Here is a 21,259-nt window from a genome sequence, read left to right as displayed (position 1 = left end):
CTGTCTCCACAGCAACACAGCAGAGAGCGGCAGAGGGAAACATTACATGCTTCTGCTTAGTTTTTGTCAACTTGACAAACCAGGGTTACCTGGAAAGTGGGAATCTCAACTGAAGAATTGCCACCATCAGATTGTTTGTGGGCATCTCTATGAGGCATTCTCTTGATTAATGAGTGTTTGGAGGAGGGTAGCCTGCTATGGGTGGTGCCGTTTTTTGGCATGTGGTTCTGGGATGTATAAAGAACGTAGACCTAGTCATGGGGAGCAAGCCAGTAAGCAGCATTTCTCCATGGCTTCTGCTTAGGTTCCTGTCTCCAGGTCTGTGCCCTGAGTTCCTGCTGTGACCTTCCTCAGCAATGGGTGGTAACGTGTAAACCAAATAAACCCCTTCCTCCCCAACTTGCTTTTGGACAGTGTTTTATTTTAGTTTACTTTTGTTTTTGTTTTTGTTTTTTGAGACAGGGTTTCTTTGAAGCTTTGGGGCCTGTCCTGGTACTAGCTCTTGTAGACTAGGCTGGCCTCGAACTCACAGATCCACCTGCCTCTACCTCCCGAGAACTGGGAAGAAGGCATGTTTTATTAACAGCACCAGAAAGCAAGCTAGGCCTTCTGCTCTGGCTTCCATATGGTGTGCCCAGTCTCTCACATGGATGTCATGTAAGAGGGTAAGACAACAAGAGGGGGACACATTCATTCATGCGTGTACTCATTTTTTAAAAAGGATTATTTTTATTTTTACATGTGTGCCTGTGTGTACATGTTGTGTGTAGGTGTTTGCAGAGCCCCGCGTACCCCTGCTGGAGCTGGAGTTATGACTAGTTGTGTGCCACTTAATGTGGGCGCAGGGACCCGACCTCGGACCTCAGGAAGAATAGTAAGTGCTCTAACCTGCTGAGCCATGGCTGTATTCATTTTGTAAGTATCGAGATTGAATTGTTTTTCTAAGCATTGGACCAAGTGAGGTTTGGAAGTGACGTCTGAGGTATGGGGTGTGAAAAAAAAAATGCATCGCTATTGAGTAGGCAGGCGCTATAGTGGGAACTCAGTGACCCACTTGTACCAGGATATGGTGTTGTCCCTGGGCAGTGTGTGATGACGGAAAAGGATCTTCTGGGTGTGCTTCTTCCTCTAGAGACACATGTTTCTAGCTAACCAGGTCTACTCCAATCTATTGGGTTAAGAGAAGGAAAAAAAATACAGTAAATGAGAATTCAAGATGTGCTGTGTCCATTTGAAGAAGGAGTGTAAGGAAAATCTTAGCTTGAGACAGCAGTAGGGAGTAGGCAGAACCCCTCCTGACGCCCCGAAAACCAAATAGAATGGTTTAGCATACCTCATGACTGTGTGTGTTTTATATTTTCATGTGTGTGTGTGCACATAAATATGTGTGTTGCATTCATATGTGTACTTAAGCACATGGAGGTCAAAGGACACCATCAGATGCCTTCTTCAGTCACCCTCTGCCTTACTTACTGAGCCTAGAGCTGTCCAGTTTCTCTAGAGCAGCTAGCCAGCAAGCTCCAGGGATCTCCTGCCTCCACCTCCCCACTGCTGGGGTTCTGGGCACTGAGTTACCACACCTTAATTTTACATGGATGCTGAAGAACAGAACGAAGATCTCATGTTCATACAGTAAGCTCCTTACCAGATGAGCTACTCCCCCAGCCCCCGGCTGCATACTATTCTAGCCAACAAAGTTGGTTTACTTGGTTTAGTTTGTCCACACTGTTGTACCAAATCACACCACAGACCAGGTGCTTTAAACAATTTATTTCAAACATTGGGAGGTGGGAAAGTTGATTTGATGTCTGGTGGCAGCTTCTTGCCAGATGACTAGATTTCCCATGTCTCACACAGAATCTCTGGGTCTCTGTTTTAGGGTACTAATCTCATGCTTGAAGGTTCCACCCCCATGATCTAGCCATCTCTCAAAAGTTCCACCCCTTTCTCATCATGGGAATGGGGAGAAGTGAGGGAACTTCAGTCCATATCCTCTTTGGATTTGACTGTCTCTGTATTGCAAGCTATGGTTATCTTGGGACCTAAATTCTCCCCCTAAATTTGTGTTATAGAATTTATATCACAGTGTGTATATTATGTTACTGCTTTTGTTACATATTCCAAGTTGCTTTCCAAATAGTCCCAACTGTTTGATTCCAGCATGCTGCTATATTTGGGCTGCACACTGCTGGAGTGCCTCGAAGACTCACGAACCAGGCTTGAAACAGTCCCAGGCAAGCTGTCATGACTTTGTCACCTCTTGCTCATCCCTTGACGCAGCATGGCCTGGCTTCTCTCCAAACCAGTTCACTGGAACTGTTCTTGTTAAGGGCCTTGTAGTTAAAGCTAACCCTAAGTCAGTCTGCCTCTCTCTTTCTCTCTTCCTTCCTTCCTCCCTCCCCCTGCCTTGTCTTTTCAGAAGCATCTAATAGTCCGAAGCTCCCCCATGACATGTCTTGCTCTTTTGGGGTCCTCACCACCCCTTCTCCTTTCTGGACTCCTGTGCACTCACCGCATTGTGCCCTCTCTAGCCTGCCTATTTCTGTCCTAGGACCAATGGTCTGCTCTAACTGCATCCTTCTTGGTCTACCTCAGACATCTCTGCTTGCAGATACTCAAGCCTTTCATAACTCAGCCTCCACCTCAGCTTTCTCCCTGGCACACATCCAGTTCCTCTCTGAATATACCAGCTCTGCTTACAGATTCCAAGTCCACTTTGCCATAACAGTATTGAGCACAAAATTCCTTATCCTCCTCCCCAGTTCTAAGTGTACATCAAATCCCCAAATGATCTACCAGAAATCAGGGCATCCTCTCATACTCTCTCCATATTTAAACAAACCACCCCCCTAATCTTTGCTTTGAGATGGGGTCCCATGTAGCCTCGGTTGGTCTTCAACCCTTGAGCCTGTCTCCGCCTCTCTCAGAATGATCTCCTTGGTTTTAACTCTAAACATCTCTCAGATATGTCCATATGTTCCATATCTTCTGCTACCAGAAGTCCAGGTCCCCAACAGTATCCCCAAATCTCCTAACTAGAGTCTTGCCTCCGTTCTCACTTTCTTCAACATTTGCTGGTCTCTGCAAGGAAAAGAAGCTGTCTACGGTGCTCACCCAACCCCCGCTTCCCTTAGCTCAGACCCTTGCAGCATCTCAGACTAAAATCTAGTTCCTTGTTTCTGAGCCCGAGATGTGACTGCGTGTGAATTTTAAAGATTGATCACACAGAAAAAGGACAGCTCCACAGATTTTAGTTCACATGTAGAACCGAGTGGCCTCATGACCGTTACTCCAAGAAGTTCTCTTATTGAGACTGGGGAGTAGTTTACTCATCAGAGTGCCTGCCTAATTTAGATGAAGCCCTGTGTTCAATCTCCAGCACATCAGAAGCCATATGTGGTGGCTCCTGTTAATCTCAGGGTTTGGGAGGTGGAGGCAGAAGTATCATTAGTTCAAGGTCATCCTTGGGTGGGTAGAGTTCCTGGCCGGTCTGGATTGGGGCAGAGAAGACCTAGACTAATTCTCTTACACTACCTGTTTGTAGTTACACCTTTCTCTGTAGACTCTAGCTGTTGTCAAAGAAACCGGATGTAACCCCACATGGTGGTGCATGCCTTTATTCCCAATGCTCCCTGCTGGGGCGTCAGAGGCCAGCCTGGACTACAAAGAGAGTTCCAGGACAGCCAGGATTGTTATGCAAATAAATTCTGTCACGAAAAATCAAAAAGAAAAAAGGGGGCGGGGTGAAAAAAAGAAAAAAAAAACAGGATGTAATCATTACAAATCAAAATGACAACCAAAACCCCTATGGTGTCTGCAATGTCCCTACCTCTTCCTCCATTCATCTCCACCACCCCACCCCGGCAACCACTCCTGCAACTAATCTGAACCTCTAAGCCTTAATGCAATTGACCCCACTCCCATCTCCTTTGGGGCAGACTGGGGCTTCGGCAGCGATTTCCACCACGTTGGCTCTGTGTAATCTCCAGGCCATCTCTTCCATCAGACACCTACTTCTGTGCAACAGCTGTGTTTTCAGCCGGGGAGTGCCATAGCGTGCCATTCGCCAAGTTTCTTCAGCCTCTACCCTAAGCACCTGTAGCAGCAGACCGAGCCACTCCTGGTACCTGCCGAGTCCCAGCACGCACGCGCAACTCACGCGGTCGCCCCGCCCCCACCATTCACTTTGGCAACCGTTGCGGGGGCGCCCGGGCCCTGACGTGGGACGATAGGCCGCTGACATCCCCCCCCCTTTCGGGCCCTGAGGTAACCCCGGCCTGGTGGGCCCAGGACGTTCCCGTCGGATGGCGGAGTGCTGTGAACGACGCCCATGAAGCCCGTGGTCCTAGTTGTGCTGTGGCTATGGCCTTCGTCCCTACTGGCGTATCCAAGTGAGTGATGGGCCGGGTTGAGATCCAGGTGTTTCCTCTTCCTGCACCTTCCCGCCCTCTGTCCTGGGCGACACTCCAGTCCTGATCCTGCTCCGCCTGTTGTCCCCAGGATGCTCAGCTCATAGACTGAACTTGGTGTGACCCCTTCTTAGGCTGGGGACACCCCTTAGGTGGCACTGTTCACTGCCCAGGACACAAAACCGGTGACATATTGCAGTCCGGACTCAAACACTTCGTATTTTGTTGGAATGCAACCAGTCATTACTTTATGTATTGGCCTTGGCTGCTTTCCTGCATTAGAACAGCAATTAAGGATTTGCTGCACAACTCTGCTTGCAAGGTCTGATATATTTACTATCTGGTCCTTGACAGTAAAAGGCTGACTGGTCCCTGAGTTAAATTGGAAGGGAATGTGTGATGAGAGGAGGGATATGTCTCCTTCTGGGATTCTGGAAGGAAAGAATTTAGCCATATAAACGCCTATATTGCCTGTCTGGCCAATCAGCGTTTTATTAAAATATGATTGACAGAATACAGATAATTTTCCCGCACCATTTCCCTCTCTTTTTTTTTAAACAAAGGAAAATACCCATAATCCATTTGTTGGGAATGTGGGCGCAGTATTTCAGGCTACTTCCTGCTGGTTGGGGCGCTGATAGTCTTAAGGGGACCTAAAGAAAATTTAGAGTTATAATCAAGTTATGACTGGAGTATCCTGTGAGTCTCGATCATCTCAGGCAGCAGTCTTGGATCAGTTCTGGATGTAGACCTCTGTCATCTGAGCCATCTGTTTTTATCGGAGATTTTTTAGGTGGCCTCCCTTGGTCAAAGGTGATTATTCTTAACTCTGAATAAATCCAGAGTCTCTCGTTTTCTGTGGAAACAAAAGCAAAATCTCTTCTCCAAAGAAACATACCTTTTGACTTTAGTTTTGAAGCCAAGGTATTTTCAAAATTCCTATCTTGGGTTAGTTCAGCAGCATTTATAAACAAAAGTCTTTTAGCAGTTGTTGCTCCTTCCTCAGCAATCAAACAATTTAAAGAGAGCATAATAGCATATAGTATGAAGATTCTCTGTGTATTTTCCATCTTTATGTGGCTTTATTTTAACCTCTATTGTTTTTATTTTTACTTTTACTTTTTGAGACAGGATCTTTGTATATCTTTGTCCTGGAATAACATTGTAGACCAGGCTGTCCTTGAACTCACAGAGATCTGCCTGTTTCTACCTCCCCAGTGCTTGGATTAAAGGTGTTTGCTACCACACCTTGAACTCGCGGAGATCTGTCTGTCTCTGCCTCCCAGGTATTGGGATTAAAGGCACGTGCTACCACACCTTGAAGTCACAGAGGTCAATCTCTACCTCTGTCCCTTGAAGTCACAGAGGTCAATATGCCTCTGCCTCCCAGGCATTGGGATTAAAGGTGTGTACCACCACACCCTATTTCTCCCTTTCTTTATTTTTTATTTTTAATGACTTTAACTTTAGCCTGCATATATTTTTAACACACTGTAAACCATTTAGAGGTTCTCTTTGTCTTTGAATCTTTCTTTACTGCATATCTCTCTTTTTCTGACCACGTGAGTCTTTAATGGGTAGGACTAAAGCTGTGGCTTTGACAGTTAGATCCAGCCCATTCCTTAGCTTTCCAGCCTCACAGCTGAGATACCAGCCAGAGCTGTGTTCACTGCCACAACTCTATGGTGTTTCAAGGTCCTTGCCAGCAAGCAAATTGCAACATTCTGCTCACAGACCACATTCAGTCGGACTGCCTGCCTGAAAGAGTCAGAGTTTGTTCTGGCAGGACAGCCCAGATAGCCGGCATTTTAAAACAGCACAGCTTTTTTCCTGCTACAGCTGAAAACTGAAAAGAATGCGTTCAGCTTGTCATCAACAACATTTAAGTGTTTTGTGGCAGGACCTCTTTAAAGAGCTGCAAGGTTTTGCAGCTAAAGCTGAGTCAGGAAGCCTCTCTCAGATGAGAGCGCTTGCTTGCCTCTAGCAAGCAAAGTAGACCTGAGAAATTGCTGCCACCAAGAAGCCATGCTTTACTCTATTCTTTTACAAGCTTTCTCAGGCTTTCTGTGGATTCAGTTACCCCACATTGGGTGCCAGCCAAAAGGTACCAACAGTAAATAGAAGTGTGTTAAATGAAGCAAAGCACCCCAGAAAGAGAGATTGGAGTTGGCTATCTCCCAAAGGGCATAGCTGCACAGTGGGTTCTGTATTGTGGATTTTTAATGAATATTTATGAGGTAGATGGCTTATCCACATGGTAAGGTTTTTCTCTCCAATCATGGTAAATGGGATCTCTCAGAGTATTTCTTTCCACATCCATAAAGAGGAAGCAGTTGAAGACCCTTCTTTATTGCAGGCATGTGGGGAAATGCCTTGGTTCATTGTTCTTTGATGCAGTGAGAACAACCTTTCTGAAGCTTGGAGGCAGTTTAACCTCAGAGGGGCATCTTGACTGTTAAGGGACCCAGCTGCCAAGATGCACCTGCGGATGTCTTGGCTACCTCACATGTAACTGCTCTGTGTGTTTGTGCACATGCGTGTGGAGGTCGGAAGATAACCCTAGGTCTTGTTCCTCGGTTGCTTGCCACGTGGTTTTGTTTTGTTTTGAAATAGGGTCTCTCACTGCAAAATAGGCTGGGCTGGCTGGACAGTGAGTCCCACAGATCTGCCTGCCTTCATCACCCTCTTGCTGGAATTATCAGCATGAACTGCTGGACTGGGCTTTTTTCCACATGGGCTCGGGGGATAGAACCCAGGGCTTCACAAACACTTTACCTACTAAGCCATCTCTCCAGCCCTCGCTAAGTCCTTTCTGAGGCTGGGGAAGGTCCATCTCATGACTTAGTTATCATAGTAGCTTGTCTCAAAAAATAAAATCAGGCCAGTGAAATGGCTCAATAAGTGAACACAAGCCCAATGACCCGAGTTCAATCCCCAGGCTCCGCAGTGGAAGAAAAACTGCAACTAAAACTCTAGAAAGTTGTCTTTTAACCTCCAAGTGGGCTTTAAGGCATGGGTCTACATTCATGCATGCAGGCAGGCGCATGCACGCGCGCGCGCGCACACACACACCCACACACACACACACACACACACACACACACAAAGAATATGTGAGTCTTCTCTATCTCTGTTCTTAGGAAGCCCTTTGTCTTTAAGAACACCGTGAGGGAGGATTAAGTCAGCAGCCAATAATGCTCACCTCTGTCAACAAAAATACAAAAAGAAAAACAGATTTATCTCAAGGACCTTGTAAAGCTCCAAGTTACTTGGTTACAATGTTGCAAGTTCACATCTGGCTGTTTCAGTACCAAAGCCTGTGACACTTGGGAGGATTTCAGACCTGCAGGTGGAGTGTTCTGACGCTGTTTATTAATGGGGAGCATGTCACATAAGTGGGGGATGTCTTGAGAGTGATCTTAGCAGGACAGCAGGCGCTTTCAGTGGCCTGTCTCTATTAATGTGCCATGATAGAAACATCCTGTTTACCTCTTTTTCTCATTATTATAGTTGTGTGTGTGCACATATGGGCGTGGCCTGCATGTCCCTCAGGTTGTGTGCTGAGGTCAGAGGACCCCTTGCAGGAGGCAGTTCTCTCCTTGCCCCCTGTGGGTTTGGGGAAAGAACTCAGGTCAAGCTTGCAGGGCAAGTGCTTTTACCTGCCAGACCATCTCTCTAGCTTGAAACAAATTATACGAGGCTGTCCCTGCTTGTTAGCTCATAATTTTCATGGTTTACCAGGCCAGCTGAGATGTCCTCCTTCATCTGCATACCCAGAACAGCTGAGACATAAAGAGCCAAGATGACCTATTTTTTCCATGTTGTTGCTCTTAGTGAATTCTCATTTTCAATCTTTCTTTCTCTCTCTCTCTCTCTCTCTCTCTCTCTCTCTCTCACACACACACACACACACACACACACACACACACACACACACACTTTCTGTCCCCATTCCTCCTGTCCATTTTATCTTTAAGACAGGGTCTCATGAAGCTCTGGCTAACCTTGAACTCACTACATAGTCAACAATGACCTTGAACTTCTGCTATCACTGCCTTTACTTCCCAAATGTTGGTTATTATAGGTGTGTGCCACTACACCTAGCTAACACAGCACTGGGGATCCAATCCCAAGCCTTCATGCATATTAGGCAAGCACTCTCCCAACTGAGTTTTCTGTCTAGCCTCCAAGTTCCTTTAAATCATGGCAGCCGGTTTCCAAGAATCACTTTGCAAGTGATTGCCAGTGTTCTCTGGGCAGGACGAGTCACTTGGAGCAAACCTGTCTTCTGTGTGGGAAGACTTGAGCCTATGAACATGAATACATCATGAAGCACACAAAGATACTAAGTTGGATTTTGTTTGTTTGGTTTTGGTTGTTGTTTTTTGAGACAGGGTTTCTCTGTGTAGCTTTGGTGCCTGTCCTGGAAATAGCTTTCGTAGACCAGTAAGCGATGGCTGATTGGGTTTTGGTCCCATGTACACGAGTTCTTTAGACGATAAGGCTAACCCGTGTTTTTTGTGCTTGCAGGTGTTAAGACTCTCTTAATAATTAGAATATAAAACTTCTGGTTAGATTTTTGGGTGTGTCATCAACAGTGCCTGTGCCAAGGTTGGAAGGACAAAGTAAAGATGTATAAGTTCATTGTGGGGGGGCATGTGCACATGTGTGCATACATCCATGTACACACACGTGTGCAGCTGCATAGGTGCCACGGTGTGTGTGTGTGGTAGTCAGTAGATAAACTTAGCTGTCTTCGCCCTCCACCGCTCTGAAGCAGGGCTCTTGTTCGCCACTGCAAACAATGGGGGTTCTCCTGTGTCCCCCTCCCATCTTGTTATAGGAACACTGTGATTAAAGACACACACTGGGGACCAGAACTCAGATCCTCACACTTGCACGTGAGCTTTTACCTGCGAATCATCTCCTCAACCTACAAATCCTCAAATAAAAAAGCCAGGTGTATTTCACTGAATTTCAGTGAAAATTTTTTGTTTTTTGTTTTTTGTTTTTTTTTTTTGACAGGGTTTCGCCATAGTTTTAGAGCCTGTCCTACTAGCTCTTGTAGACCAGGCTGGCCTCGAACTCACAGAGATCCACCTGCCTCTGCCTCCTGAGTGCTGAGATTAAAGGAGATTAAAGGCGTGTGCCGCTACCACCTGGCCAATTTTTGCACCTTTATGTGAATTTAAAATTTCATCTTTTTCGCCGGGTGGTGGTGACTCACACCTTTAATCCCAGCACTCGGGAGATAGAGCCAGGTAGATCTCTGTGAGTTCAAGGCCAGGCTGGTCTACAGAATGAGTTCTAGGACAGGCTCCAAAGCTACAGAGAAACCCCGTCTCGAAAAACAAAACAAAACAAAACAAAAATCAACTTTTTCTTCATACTGAGCTACCAAGTTTTCAGTGTTATATGTGATATTTTACTACAACCTCAAACTCACCAGACATTTATATCAAACCATGTATTGAAATTATCAACTTGGTTTGGCTTTAAAGCTTTAGTGTTTAAAACACTTTTGAGCACATAGACAGGTACATCCATTTCATATTGAAGGATACGCTTTTTAAAAATTCTATGTTGGTTTGGTGTTTTTATAATTTCTTTGTATAGTTGATGTAGCGTGTGTGTGTGTGTGCGTGTGTATGTGTGTGTGTGTGTTTATCTTATCAGCAGAAGCCTGTCGTGGTTTGCTTTCTCTCGCTGTGAGGAAAGGCTTTGTTTCATCTTATAGCTCACAGTCCGCCATGAAGGGAAGTCAGGGCAGGAACTCAAGGCAGAAACTTGGAGGCAGCAGAAGTCATGGAGGAATTCTTACTGGCTTTTTCAGCCTGTTTTCTTAAAGTGTCCAGGACTACCAGCCCAAAGATGGTGCCGACCACAGCAGCTGGCCCCTTTCCCGTCAGCCGTCAGCCAAGGAAGTGTCCCACGGGCAAACCTAAAGGGGGCTTCCTCTTCCCAGATGACTCTAGCTGTGTCAAGCTGACAAAATCCAACCAGGACGAAACTGTACCTCCTTTCATACCCCGTACAGCTTCATAGCACGCTTGCCTTAAGTACTTCCTCTATGTGCGCCAGCTGCCACATCAGAGAGCGCGATGACTTTGCTTCAGCAGTCAGGCAGTTAGAAAAACTCGAGAGGACAGTGGCTTGTGCACACCCACTCTGTTCCTCTCTCTCTTAATCTCGCCCTCTTTTCTGGTGTTCCTGGACGTTTCCATTCTCTTGGGGAAATGCATCGATTATTTCATTTTATTTTTATCTTGTGTGTATGTGTTATGGGCGTGCATGCCACAGCCCGTGTGTGAGGCCAGAAGACAACTTAATGGAGTTGGTTCTCTCCTTCTACCCTTTCCTAGATGGCCATGGGCTTTGAACACAGGTTACCAGGCACCTTTACCGACTGAGCCATTTTACCTGGCTCTGGGATCTACAGTTAGCCATCTTTCTTTTGGGTAGGTTTTCTGATAGCTTCTCTTGTTTTCTCCTTGGCTGTCCTTTCATCCCCAAGAGATCTTTTTCTGGGATGTGGAATTCTGGGTTGATTATTCCTCTCACCCACTTTTGCTGGCACTCATAAAATATATAATATTTCCTTCCAACCTCATGACTTCAGATTAAACTTAAACTTGTCATTCAGTTCCCCCCAAAGGTAAGTCGTTTATCTCTTGCTTTGCATATGTGAGTGTTATATGTACTTGTCAGTGTGTGTGTGTGTGCATATGTGTTTGTGGGTGTGTGTGCACCTGTGTGTGGAATGGAGGTGGAGTCAAGTGTCTTTTCTTGATCACTCTCCATATTTATTAACATTAAATTTTAAATTTAGTTGATTGTGTACATGTAAGTCTTTTGCCTACATGTATGTATACCATGTGAATGCCTGGTACCCATGTAAGTCAGAAGCGGCTTTAGATCTCCTGAACTAGAGTCGTGCATGGCTGTGAACCACTGTGTGTTCTCTGGGAACCCAGCCTGATCTTCTACGAGAGCAGTAAGGGACTCTGGTCGTTTTTTCCTGCTTTTCCTTATTTTTCAGATTGTACCAGCAGCCTGTCTCACGGCTCACCAAGCCTTTTTCCGTCTCCTCCATGTGGCTGTTGAGTCTCACCTCTCACCTTTGAGATGTTTTCATTTCCGCTATCGTGTTCTTCACATGTGTAACTTCTAAGCCATCACTGTGGTCCTTTTTTATATCTTCTATTTCTTTCTGAGATTCTGCTGTGTTTCATTTGGTTCAAGTTTATTTAGTGCTGCTTTGGTTGCCCCTGCTGTTGCTGTTGAATAGGGTCTCATGCAGCCCATTTTGGCCTCAAATGACCTTGGCTTCGGATCCTTCTGTCTCTACCTCCAAGTGCTGGGAGTATAGGTATGTCCTGGTGTTTTGTGTTTTGTTTGTTTGTTTGGGGCAGGGTTTCTCTGTGTAGCCTTGACTGTCCTGGAATTCACTCTGCAGACCAGGCTGGCTTCAAATTCATAGAGATCTGCTTGTCTACCTCCATACCCCACCATTCCTCTTTAAAAGGTTTATTTTTAATTGTATGTGTAAGAGTGTTTGCCTATAGTTATGTACACCCTAAGGATGCCAGAAGAGGCCATCATATCCCCTGGATCTGGAGTTAGGTTGGGAGTCACCATGTGGATGCCGTGAATCGAACCTGGGTCTTCCACAAGAGCAACTACTGTTTTAACTACTAAGCTATTTCCAGGCACCTCACCCTTTTAAAAAAATCTGTACATATTTGTGTTTCTGGGTTTCCAGATTCTTCTTCTACCATTGTGGATCATGTGTAACCCAGAGACCATCATTTTTCTTTCCTGAAGTTGTTTGTTGGTCAGCTTTCTTGTCCCTACATTTTAGTTTCTCCTCAGGCAGGTTTTAGGTACAACTGCGCAGGGTTTTATTCTGTGCCTAATAGAAACAGGAGGGGAACAGTACCCTTTATCTTCATAGAAGCAGAAATCCTGATACATTGTTTTATTAGAGGCTTTGGGAAGAGACAATATACTTTATTAATAAACAAGAATAGCTAAGTAGGGGCCGGAGGAGTGGCTCAGAGGTTAGGAGAGCATCTTGTGCTTTCAGAGGACTGGAGCTGGGTTCTTGGCACTCATAAGGAGCAGCTCATAGCCTCCAGCCGCTCCCGCTCCAGGGAATCTGACACCCTCTTCTGGCCTCTGCCAGCACTGCACACGTGCACACATCCACACCAACACATAACAAAACTATTTTGAAAATAGGGTACCAAAATGAATTATGTCAACATCTGAGTAGGGCACCAAGGGAATTATGGGATAGTCTGTCTTAATTTTTCACTGTATCCAGATGTATCAGTGCTCCATTTACAATGCTCTGGAGGGTATTATTCCCAGGCTGTGTAAAAAATCTCTCTCTCTTAGGAAAGGAGAGAGATTTCTTTATTCTTTCTTCCATTCTCTCTCTCTCTCTCTCTCTCTCTCTCTTGCTCTCTCTCTCTTTCTTCCTCTTCCTCCTCCTCCTTCTCCTCCTTCTCCTCCTTCTCCTCCTCCTTCTACTTCTTCTTCTGGTTTTTCGAGACAAGGTTTCTCTGTAGCTTTGGAGCCTGTTCTTTAACTAGCTCTTGTAGACCAGGCTGGCCTCCAACTCACAGAGATCCACCTGTCTCTGCCTCCCGAGGGTTGGGATTAAAGGCGTGTGCCACCACCGCCTGGCTACTTTTTTTTTAAAACACTTGTAGGTAAGGACCTGTAAGAAGGCTCAGAGGATAAGGGCACTTGCCATGTACACAAGCCTGGCAACCTGAGTTCGATCCCTGGAGGCCTCATAATGGAAAGAGAATGGATTCCACCAAGTTGCCCTCTGACCTCCATCTACATGTGGGCTTTGGCACAAGTGTCTCCACCCCACCCATATCATGCACATATACACATAATAATCGCAATAGTAATAATGATAATGATGATAATATTACAATTCTGTAGATAAATACACATTATTAACTTTTTACTTTATAGGTTTATAATTAAGAATATCAGGAAATGTACCAAGTTAGTGTCAAAATAAGATCTAATTCCTGTTACAGATTATCAGAGAATTAGAACAGTTAAAAACCTATAGAATCTGTAAGTGAAGGAGCACACTTTTAATCCCAGAGGCAGGCCAAACTGTGAGTTCAGGGCCAACCTGGTCTACACAAGGAGTTCAAGGACAGCCAGGGCTGTGTAGAAATACCCTGTTTCAAACAAACAAGCCAGCAAAATCGTAAAAACTGTGGATAGCCTGTTTTAGTGGAGAAACTGTGGATAGCCTTTGTAATGATATGATGTTGTATATTTTGTTTTGCTGTTTTCTGTGGCATTATTTGGTTTATAATATATTTCAAGTGAAATCTCATTCTCAAATGTTAAGTCAACTGATGTGCAAAACTCCAGAATCCAGGTGGATTGAATATAATTACTTCCTGGTTTTGCATTCTGTAAAAAATTCACACAATCATCAAACAAATGGAACACACACAAAGACAAAAGCTTTTGTTAAAAGTTACGTTTACCTGGAGTCTCACACATGCAATGCCGGCACTTGGGAAGTGGCAGACTGATCAGGTGTTCAAAGTCATCCTTGACTAAACAGTTCAGACTAGCATGGTAGCGTGGGCTCCTGTCTTGGGGGGGGGGGGAGAGGTTAAAGAAAGCAGAAAACAAAACTCCTGACATATATCGTCACAATCAGCTTTAGAAGTAGTATTATTTCTAAAGTAGAAATAATACCTCTTGATAAACCTAAGTGAGTTTTAATATACTTTAGTTCTTTTTAAACTAGTATCTATATTAATTACGCAAAGTAGAGAATTCCATTGTAGCAATTTTAACATATATGTAACAGATTTTGATCATGTTACACCCCTGAAAAAAGTTTTTTGTTTGTTTGTTTGTTTTTTGTTTTTGTTTTGAGATAGGATTTCACTGTAACTTTGGAGCCTGTCCTGGAACTAGCTCTTGTAGACCAGGCTGGCCACAGATATCTACCTGCCTCTGTCTCCTGAGTGTTGGGATTAACAGCGTGCACCACCAATGCCTTGCCTCTTTTTCCTCTTTACCAAAATTCCGCTGACATGGCACCTGCACACACCAATGGCTCCGGGGATGGCAGTGATTGCACCCTTCGGAATTTCAGCTGTTTTCATCCACACAGTTGTTAGCAGCCCTTGGCTCTTGTCTCTGGCACCCTCAGAGCTGAGCTTCTTGCAGAACCTCAGACTCCCAGGCTGCTTTGAGGAGGTCCTGGAGCAGTATCCTGATATCTTACCCTGTGAGGGATATGTGTGCATAGCTGGATTTTTCTTTGGGCCACCAGCTCACAAATAATAAGACAGAGACTTAATAATTATGAAAGCTCAGCCTTATCTTAGGCTTATCCCTCTAGCTCTTATACCTGTTTTTGTCAGTCTATGTTTTACCATGTGGTTTTCCACCTTTCATTCTGCATGTCTGACCCCCCCCCCCCCATTCTCCTTGGCATCTCCTGTCTACTTAGATTCTCCCCCTCCTTTCTTTCTCTGGAAATTCCACCTATGCCTCCTGCCTAGCTATTGGTCATTCGGATTTTTATTACACAAATTACAGCAGCTACATCTTCATAGTGTACAAATATCTCACAACACACATGTTCACATGTGTGCCTGTGAACGGATTTGTAGTGTGCCAGGGGGCTTGCATATGGAGGCCAGAGGTCGACATCAGGTGTCTTCTTTTACTTTTTTTCATCTTATTTTCTTTGAGCCAGGGTCTCTCCCTCGACCTGGAGCTCACTGATTTGCAAGCTTAGCTGGTGGCAAGCCATGGGGATCCTCCTATCGCTACCTCCCTACTGGGACACCACCACAACAGCTTACATGGGCCCTGGGGATCTGAACTCTGGTCCTCATGCTTGTGGGGCAAGCACCTTCTTCACCTACTGCTATGTGTCCACAGCATTAGAGGGCTTCTTAACCTTCCATGGTCTGGGGTGTTCTATTAGCTTAGGTAAGCTATCCAAGTGGCAAAAACAGCAGCTATGTTGTATTGGGGTAGACCACAGGAGATTGTCAAGGTGTAAAAAGTGACTCAGCTTTTAGTGGGTCGATCTGTTCGTTGTAAGAATTAGACAATTTACTCAAATTTAGGACTTCCTGTAGAATGGAGAAGAACAGAATTTCACGGTGGCCAGGGCTGTCTGTAGGGACACTGGAAGCGATCCGTCTCCGGTCTTGTCTGCAAACATTTTTTATAGGACTCATTTTGCAAGAATTTGCAAGATTTGCAAGAATGGTCCTGATTAGTGGAACCCAGAAAGCCAGTCTGAAATGCATAGATGTGTTGGAAGGGCAAAAACAAGAGGCAGGAAGCATGAGGGGAGGGGATGGATTCAAGAATAGAATGATCCAGAGACCCAAGGGTGCATTTACAAGGAAGAAAAGCAAGGTAGGAGGTAGGGTGCCTCTGTTGCTAAGCAACCACAAACAGGCTTTTTGGTGTTTCCAGAGTAACGGCAGAGGAGGATAATAAGTACTTGAGATGTTTTTAGAAATCACATCCAGTGAGCACCTCCTTTTCCTGTTCTTTGGCATCCTAACTTATTTAATAGCTACCTGAGTATCCCATTTGCTAGTCTGAAGAGACAAGCTAATTTATTGAAGATCAAGTGCATCCCAGACTAATTTCCAGGCAGTGCCCTCTGCAAAGCTGTTCTGCCTCTCCGCTGACTGCACATTTTAGGTTGGGCATGGTTAGCCCAACTGTTTGTTTCTAGTTGCCTAGAAAAGAAAATTTCTCAAAAATTTTAGAAATAACTTTTTATAGAAAAAATGAAATATACACAGAAATAGAAATAGTGTTACAAAAGTTCCATTTATAATAGATCCTTTGATTAATCTTGCATCATTGATATAGCTGCTCATATTCCTTCTCTCCTAACCTCCCTGTCCCTCTTCCTAAATTCTTGTCCTTAGTTTATTTAGAAGCAAATTATAGACATTGTATAATTCTGCCAGTAAGCAGTTTAGAATGACTCACTAAAGTGTAAGGGTGTAAAGGAACTTAACAGCAGTACAATCATTTCTAAAAGGTAACGCTCGGGCTGGAGGGATGATGGCTCAGTCACTGCACTCAGGGGCTGGAGGGATGATGGCTCAGTCACTGTACTCAGCACGCTGACACACATAACAAAAATAAATTAAAGGTGGCAGCGAGGAATACCAAATGTATCACTTGAACCACTTGAACAGAAAAAAAAATTGAAAGAATCAGAAAAATTTGAGCAGTGATCAGATATTTGAATTATTAGTGTGTGTGTGTGTGTGTGTGTGTGTGTGTGTGTGTGTGTGTGTGTTGGAGGGGCTGTTCTGAGGATCAAACTCTGGTCCTGGCGAAGGAAGTTGCTGAGACAGCTCTCTAGCCTCCTATCACCAAAATATTATTACATTTGTTTTATTTGAGATAAAAGAACAAACATTTTTTTGTTTGTTTAAAAAATATTCAGGAAAATACCCCAAATCATGCTACTGGAAGGTGGGAGAGCAGAGACTAGCGTGGGAGTGTCAGTTTCCCCAAACTGGTCTGTGTTTATTTTACTCAGTCTTCCCTACATGGAAACTCTAAACTCAGAGTAAGTGTGGTTGTACACGAATATATGATTTTTATTTTGTCAGTTAAAAAAAAGTCAATAAAAGAGAAGATGAAATTACTTAAAACAAATCAAAAGACAACTAATAGCAAAACAGGGTAAGTAGGAAGTGAGGAGTTTTGAATATTTATTATCTTTGTCTTAATACAATTGCAAATTCAGAAAATTTAATTTTTAATTGTGTCTACCTAACATCTGGCTCCTAAAAATTTAATAATTGGCTCCAATGAGCCAGTATAAACCCATCATAGTTCCTTGCAGGGCTAGACAACATAAGCAAGGATGTTGGTTTAATAAGTTGCCCAATGAATCATAAACTATATGAGAAAACAAACACAAAATGGTGTAGGAAAGGGCACCCATGTCCAGCTCCCCTTGTGTATTTTCAGTGAGTGCTGGCCTGCTGTTAGGAAAGCCCTTCCTTGCTATTAGGGAAGCCGAGTTCCCGGTTTCTGTCTTAAGTGCTAGCATAGGCCAGGAACTGAGATTAGCCGATTCTGTCATTGTGTCATATGTAATAAACATTACTTACTGTGTGTTTTATTTTTCCCCTCAAGCCATAACTGTGTTGCCTGATGAAGAGCAGAATTTGAATCATTATGTACAAGTTTTACAGAACCTGATAATGAGTGTTCCCACCAGGGATCAGGGCTCTGGGGAAAAGTCAAAGCCCTCAGGAACTGTGGAAGTTGCAGAACCGAGGTCCTCGCCTGATCTGATGCACACCCATGAAGTTACCCCTGAGAACGACGGTCTGATCAGGCCCAGCAGCGAGGAAAAGACAACTTTCCCTTCTCGTGGCTTCACGCTGGGAATAGAGAGGAGAAAAAAAACCAAAAGTACAGCGTTCTGGTCCATCCGGCCAAATAACGTTTCTGTTGTTTTACACGCGGATGAACCGTATATTGAGACAGAAGAGCCAGAGCCGGAGCCGGAGCTGGAACCGGAATCAGAACACCAGTCTAGGCCGATGATAGGGTCTGAACCTGAGTCAGAGTCGGAGCTGGAGCCTGAAACTCTGCAAGAGTCAGATCTAGACAACCAGCTAGAGTCAGACACACAGCAAAACAGAATGCAAACGGACATCCAGAGTATGTCATCCATGGTTTCCCACCCGTGGTCGGCAACTGCACACATCACCATAAGAACCAGAACCACCAGCAACACAGATAGCTCCACAGACTCTGAGGATGTGCCCCAGCTCTCAGGCCAGTCGGAAACCGAGGACTTCGAAGACATGCCTGGACGCCACTCCCTGAGTCCGAGATATGAGGACATTTTGAGAAAAATTTCCAATATTAATGCAGAAATTCAGCGGGGGCCTCTTGGTGACAGCAACAACCCCGAGTACAAGGAGTACATCAAGGCCTCCAAGGAGTACCTGAAACGGAGCCTGGCCCTGGCCACAGCCGCCGAGCACAAGTTAGAACAGATGTACAGTTCTCGCGTCTTCCAGGAGGGAGACATCAGCGAGTCAGTCGATGACATGGAAACCGTTATCAACATGCTGTACAACTCCAGGTCCAAGTTGCCCGAGTATTTGAATACTAAGCGTATACCATCAGAGTTGAGAGAAAAGGCCACTGTCGTGATTGGTGTGTTGAAAAAACTATTATGTGTAGATCAGGTAGGAATGCAACGCCTTATTAGGAAGTTGTTAAGCAATAATATGAAAATCCTAAATATCCTTGATGTCCCATGAGCAAACTCATTTAAGCAAAGGGCTCATTCACAGGAAAATAAGCATATTAGTGATTTCAAAAGTTGCCTAAAATACTTTCTATTATACTTCCATGTGCTAACACCCTTATGTTTCATGTCATAAAATATTTTCATATGCACTAAAAACCTAACAATTTTAAAATAAAAATATGCTTCATGAGTTTGTGGGGGTTTTTTTCTTCCTCATTAATTCAACAAGTTGTGATGAGTTAGTCTCTAAAATGTTTCAGCTTTGGTTCTCCTGACTAGAGGTGTTTAGAGACGGTGAGCGCTGTGTGATGCGGCCAGTTTTAAATAATCGCTTGCGGTCTCGAATCCCCTTCCAGACCATCTGGGTTTTCTGTACGCAGAGCACACACTCAAGGCGGGTATCAGAAGCACTTGGGTTTGGATGTAGGCTGCTTCCTTGGGAAGTGGGTGATAGACCGAGACACATCCTGTTTGGTGGTCAAGTAGTTGGGTCATTATGAGGGACCCCGACCTGGATCTGTAATGAGGTCGCCCTCATATTCCCTCTCTTGACTTGCATACAAACACATTCAAGAGTTACAAATCTTTTGATACCAAGTATTGGTGTGAGAGAATTATCTGTATTCTGTCAATCATATTTTAATAAAACGCTGATTGGCCAGGCAGGCAGTATAGGCGGGAAAGCCAGACAGGAAGTAGAGGTGGAACAAAGAGACTGGGAGTATTCTGGCAAGCAGGAAGCTCCCTCTGCCTTTCTGCCCAGACCACTGGAGAGGAAAGATGCAAGCTGCCCCACTGGAAAAGGTACTGAGCCATGTGCTAATGTAGATAAGGATAATGGGGTAACATAAGTTATAAGAGCTAATAAGTAGCCTGACCTAATGGGCCAATCAGCTTTATAACTTATAGAGATCTCTGTGTGATTGATTTTCTCTGGGAGTTGCCGGTTGTGGGGTACCGAGCGGGACAGAAACCCCAACAAGCCGGCCCACATGTTACAAAGTATGACCAGCAGCAGCTAAGTTAGCCGTCTGATGTTATAATGAAAGTGCAGTTTTATTCCATGATGTCCAGTATTATATTTAAGTTCATTTACTGAGTGCTCATTCATCAAGCCAGCTATTTATACATCAATAAACATTTATTGACCCTCTAGTAAAACAAAATGCTAGACTTTGGGGACAGAGTGAAGAGCTATGTTCCTCTCTCTTTAAGATTATAACAGGGAAGCTATAGCTACTGAACAAATCCATCTGCTTTAAGTTTTCAGTTGGTACAAGCTCTTATGGGAGGTAGCTAGTCGAACCTCATTTAGAATACTGAGAAGAGTACCCTCAGCAAGAAGCATGTGAGGGGAGGTCTGAGAGGTGAGATATGCGTGGGGGAGGAGAACGTTCCAGGCAGAGGAAGAGCATGTGTGAATGTTGAGCTAAGTTGAGGCTGGCAGGTTCAAGAAGTGCTTGGAGTATAGGAAGGCCAGAGAGAGCATTCCAAGATGAAGCAGGCACATACGGTCAGAAAACAGCTTGCAGGTCTCATGGTGTGTGTCAACTATTTCATCTTTATCCTGTGGTCGGTAAGAAGCAATCTGCGGATTTGAAGCAAAGGACCCGGTGTGATCAAGTTTGTGTCAGACGCGGGGTGTGTTTTAAAACAACACAACACTCTGGGCACACAGTTTTCGAGGCAGGACAAAGTAGACAGCAGCTGTGCACGAGTCGGCTTTGACCTGGATTAGGTGAAATGAAGCGACAGTTTAGAGGCTGAGCAAACGGAACCAGGGGCTAAGCGCATGGGTGTGACTGGGTGAAGAAAAGGGGCCAAATGAAAACTCCCACAGGGCTGTGCTGTGAAGTGATCGCGTGGCTTTGGGTTCACAAAACCGCTGTTCACTGTGTTTAGTTTTAAAAATAACCTGCTGTGGAAAACGTTAAGCATCTGCAAAGGTGAGCGGTAACACGGTGACAGCACCCAGCCACCAGCCGGTGTGAGCAGTCGCGTTCTAACGCCAGTAGTGTCTAGACCTCTCCCTCTCCCCCCACTTCCTGTGCGCTCGGCCAGATCCCCAAGAATTTAGTCATTTCATCTCCAGTTTGAACCGTGTGCGGCTCCCTAAGCTTTTCAAGAACAGTTTTCAAATGTTTCCTAACAATATCATCACGTGGCGTTAATGGTATCTCGGCAATGTTTAAATTTAAAAAGTGATTAGACAGTGGGAGATGTGGAGTTTCTTTGTATGAATCAAGATCAAATAAAGGTCACACATTGTTATTGCCTGACTGGACTCAGACTTCTCTTTTCATTGAAAATTAAATTTTAATTTCTCTTTCCACTTTTTAAAGCTTGAAACTTAATTATTGGAAAAATGGTCATCAGTACTATCGCATCACAGTGTGGATTTGGCGTTGCATCTGGATAGGTGGCTGGACCGTTTTCCTGTCCTCTATTTTCTTAATTTACTTACGTTTCCTTATGTGTATATGTGAGCATATGTGGTGTGTATGTGTGTCTGTCTGTC

The 21,259-nt window shown here is 44.5% G+C and overlaps 1 protein-coding gene across 1 annotated transcript; it reads left to right on the top strand.

Moving 5' to 3' along the window:
* The first annotated feature begins 4,212 nt into the window (after positions 1-4,212).
* Spesp1 (sperm equatorial segment protein 1) lies at positions 4,213-18,931 on the top strand. The gene is made up of 2 exons (XM_048423930.3): positions 4,213-4,391; positions 17,607-18,931. Exons 1-2 carry the CDS (start codon positions 4,331-4,333, stop codon positions 18,749-18,751), a joined length of 1,206 nt encoding a protein of 401 aa, XP_048279887.3. The 5' UTR covers positions 4,213-4,330; the 3' UTR covers positions 18,752-18,931.
* The last annotated feature ends 2,328 nt before the right edge of the window (positions 18,932-21,259 follow it).

Source organism: Myodes glareolus, chromosome 4, assembly GCF_982192425.1.
Source record: "Myodes glareolus chromosome 4, mMyoGla1.1, whole genome shotgun sequence".
In the NCBI taxonomy this organism is placed as follows: domain Eukaryota; kingdom Metazoa; phylum Chordata; class Mammalia; order Rodentia; family Cricetidae; genus Myodes; species Myodes glareolus.
Note: the sequence above shows the minus strand (reverse complement) of the source record. Positions and strands in the feature narration are given on the sequence as shown.